Consider the following 2,819-nt stretch of genomic DNA (forward strand, 5'->3'; position numbering starts at 1 on the left):
ATCCCAGCACTTGGGAGGCAGAGGCTGGTGGATCTCTGTGAGTTCAAGGCCGGCCTGGTCTACATAGTGAGTTTCAGGACAGCTGGCGCTACAGGGAGACCCCATCTCAAAAAAACCAAAAAAAAAAAAAAAAAAAAAGAGGGACCAAGAGAAGGCCACCCTGTGGAAGTTCTTGAATGCATACTACTATCTGGCAGTCAAGTGCAGCCCTTTAGTCACTGGTGGAAGAACTGTACACTCTTCATTTCAAAATAAAAAGTCTACGTTGGCATTGCCAGTAGTCTTCCCAGACAGAATTCTGCCAAGAATTCCAAGGACATAGATCTCCTATTTCCATGTTCTTAACAATGTCCATCCTTTTCTGTTTTATTTTAATTCTTGAATGGCAAAAATATTACCCAGTAATTTTCCAAAATCTGGGCCAGTGTGGTAGCACATTAAGTCTAGACCACTTGGGGGGCTGAAGCTATAGGAACACTAGGTCCACCAATTGGAGACCAACCCAGGCAACATAGCACGACCACCCCCATCTCCAAAAAAAAAATTTTTTATCTTATTTTTTAATCTCTTATGATGGATGTTTCCAAACTTTTTAGAACAGGTTATAGTTCTAATATTTTTATTACTCTGATAAGTTCTCACATTCAGTATGCAATTATTTACTCCAAGTACTTTCCCTCCTTACCCCCTTCCCACCCTACCCTTGTTGCTTAGATGGTGGTCTGTCGGAGAGTCAATGTTCTTTTTGTCTACCCATCTCCCTTCAGTCTTAATAAAAGGTCTTAAACAGTTACATGAGAACCAAAAAAACAACCCAGTGCTTTTGGAGAATAAATCAGGATCTGGAGTTCCAAACAGTAATTCCAATTCCAGTGTACAGCATGTTCAGATCAGAGTCGCCCGCTTGGAAGATAATACAGCCATCTCTCCAAGCCCCATGGCAGCGTTGCAGATTCCAGTCCAGATCACCCACGTCTGTAAGTGTTGGCACCTCAAGACTCCTTGCCATTGGGCCTGTATGAGTTAGTTCATGGCTCTGATGCCCTTTAGTCTTCTAGAATGTTGATAGAAATTTACCTAAGTTGACGAATTGGGAGAGCTAAGGCATTTTATGTTTTAATTCAGTTAATACTTGCATAAGAATGTGCAACAGGAAGGACTTCCAACTGCCTAGCAGTCACAAGTCCTTCTAAATCGCCTTCCTAGATTTTGTAGTTAAGAATGAGGATTTTATGGAAATTAATCCTTCAGATAAACATTTAAATCAATGACAACTGCATAAAAAGTTATCAAGCAGAGAAATAGTGTTCATTGTGATACAATGATTATCTAATTTCACCAGAATACAAAATAGGGGTGAATCTGAGATAGCATAAAGAAAAAAATGGGGTTTTGTCAGCTGAAAAGAAAAAGTAAGCCAGTTTCCTACAGGGAAATGGTTTTTCATCCCTTATTTATCCTTAGTCTCTGACAATTTTGTAATTAATGAGCTTGCAGGAACCCAGCAATAATTACAGAGAGGGGAAATAATTGTCTTTAACTCCAAAGCAAGTTTTCCTTTTTCTGTCATTTTTGGATCATAGTGACAGAAATAGGTTATACTCTCAGAATTGTCCTCACTTTTTTTTTTCTTTTTTTTTTTGGTGGTGGTGGTGGTCCTACATAATGCTGCTGTTTGCCTTTGAAAAGGTTATTGCCCACAAGTATTCATACACTTTGGAATTCTTACCTGGGCATTTTGAGTAAATCTTTACAGAACACCTTCTTACTACAACATGACCTCATCTACAAGATGCCAGTAGTATTTTCTCGCCATGAGGACAAACATAAAACACACCTCACATTCCCAAATGTACCCTCCAATGCCCTAGTTGAGAAACCTTGGGCTGCCTATTGATGCTATTAGCACCTTGTATCTGTATATGCAAATGACTGTCAAAGTTACCATGGGGGGGGGGGCTGCACTTGCCTTGCATGGGTGAAGCCCTGAGTTTGATCACCAGCACCACAGAACAAAGCTGCCTTGGAGACATTTAAACTAATCATACCTCTTACTCTGTGTTTGGTCCTCCATGTTTCTGTTTTATAGTCTGAGAATTGAAAAGTAACTGAAGTTTCTAGTCCAAAAAAATACATGTACTATTTTGGCTATCAATTGATTGTGCATAGAGAATGTTAGCCTCTGTGTCTTGACAATATCCACTAGGAAACAGAAAACGTTTTATAAGTGGTAACCTTGATATTCATTCATACCATCACTTTTGAGTAGTTTTTCATTTTATTCTAGAAAGAAGTGTGGATATAAGAGCTCTGTATCCCACTGATTACTGTTTGCATTCTGACCTAAATCTCTTGATTTTGCTCTTTAGACCCCCAAATATGTTCTTCTGAGAAAGTAGTATCTTACATTTATTTGTTTTTCAAAATTGCTTTTGACCCTCAGAACAACTGTATGTAGACAGGGATAGACTCTCTGATAATTAATTTGAATTCTTACTTGCTAGGTATATATGTTAGGAGACTACCATCCAGATATCTATAATGCTTACTTAAATGCCCAGAAAATAATGTTCCAAGTTCCTTTCTCTTCCCAAATTAGCCTTGGTATATTTGTCTTGCTTCTTAACATTTCAGACACATTAGAACACACACCTAATATGTTAACAAACCTCTTGTATAAAGGTTCAGGTAGTATCTTGGGCTTTATGAGCCATATGTATCACTATTTTCTGTAAGGTATGAAAGCAACTGTAGAAAAAGCAAATTGGGTGGACGTGGCTGTGTCTCAGTAAACTGGCAGTGGGCTAGAATTATATATA

At 38.5% G+C, this 2,819-nt stretch overlaps 1 protein-coding gene across 5 annotated transcripts in view; it reads left to right on the forward strand.

Moving 5' to 3' along the window:
• Positions 1 to 2,819, forward strand: part of Dmtf1 (cyclin D binding myb like transcription factor 1) — a 54,430-nt gene that overhangs the window by 45,616 nt on the left and 5,995 nt on the right. For 4 of the 5 annotated variants that reach the window (XM_008822477.3, XM_008822480.3, XM_029558354.1 and 1 more), the window contains one exon: positions 768 to 977. The exons of the other annotated variant lie outside the window; for it this stretch is intronic. In XM_008822477.3, the coding sequence (XP_008820699.1) occupies positions 768 to 977 (210 nt within the window). The remainder of the gene's footprint in view (positions 1 to 767; positions 978 to 2,819) is intronic. 5 annotated transcript variants of the gene reach the window in all.

This window comes from Nannospalax galili, unplaced genomic scaffold, assembly GCF_000622305.1.
Source record: "Nannospalax galili isolate Female #2095 unplaced genomic scaffold, S.galili_v1.0 scaffold85, whole genome shotgun sequence".
Taxonomy (NCBI): domain Eukaryota; kingdom Metazoa; phylum Chordata; class Mammalia; order Rodentia; family Spalacidae; genus Nannospalax; species Nannospalax galili.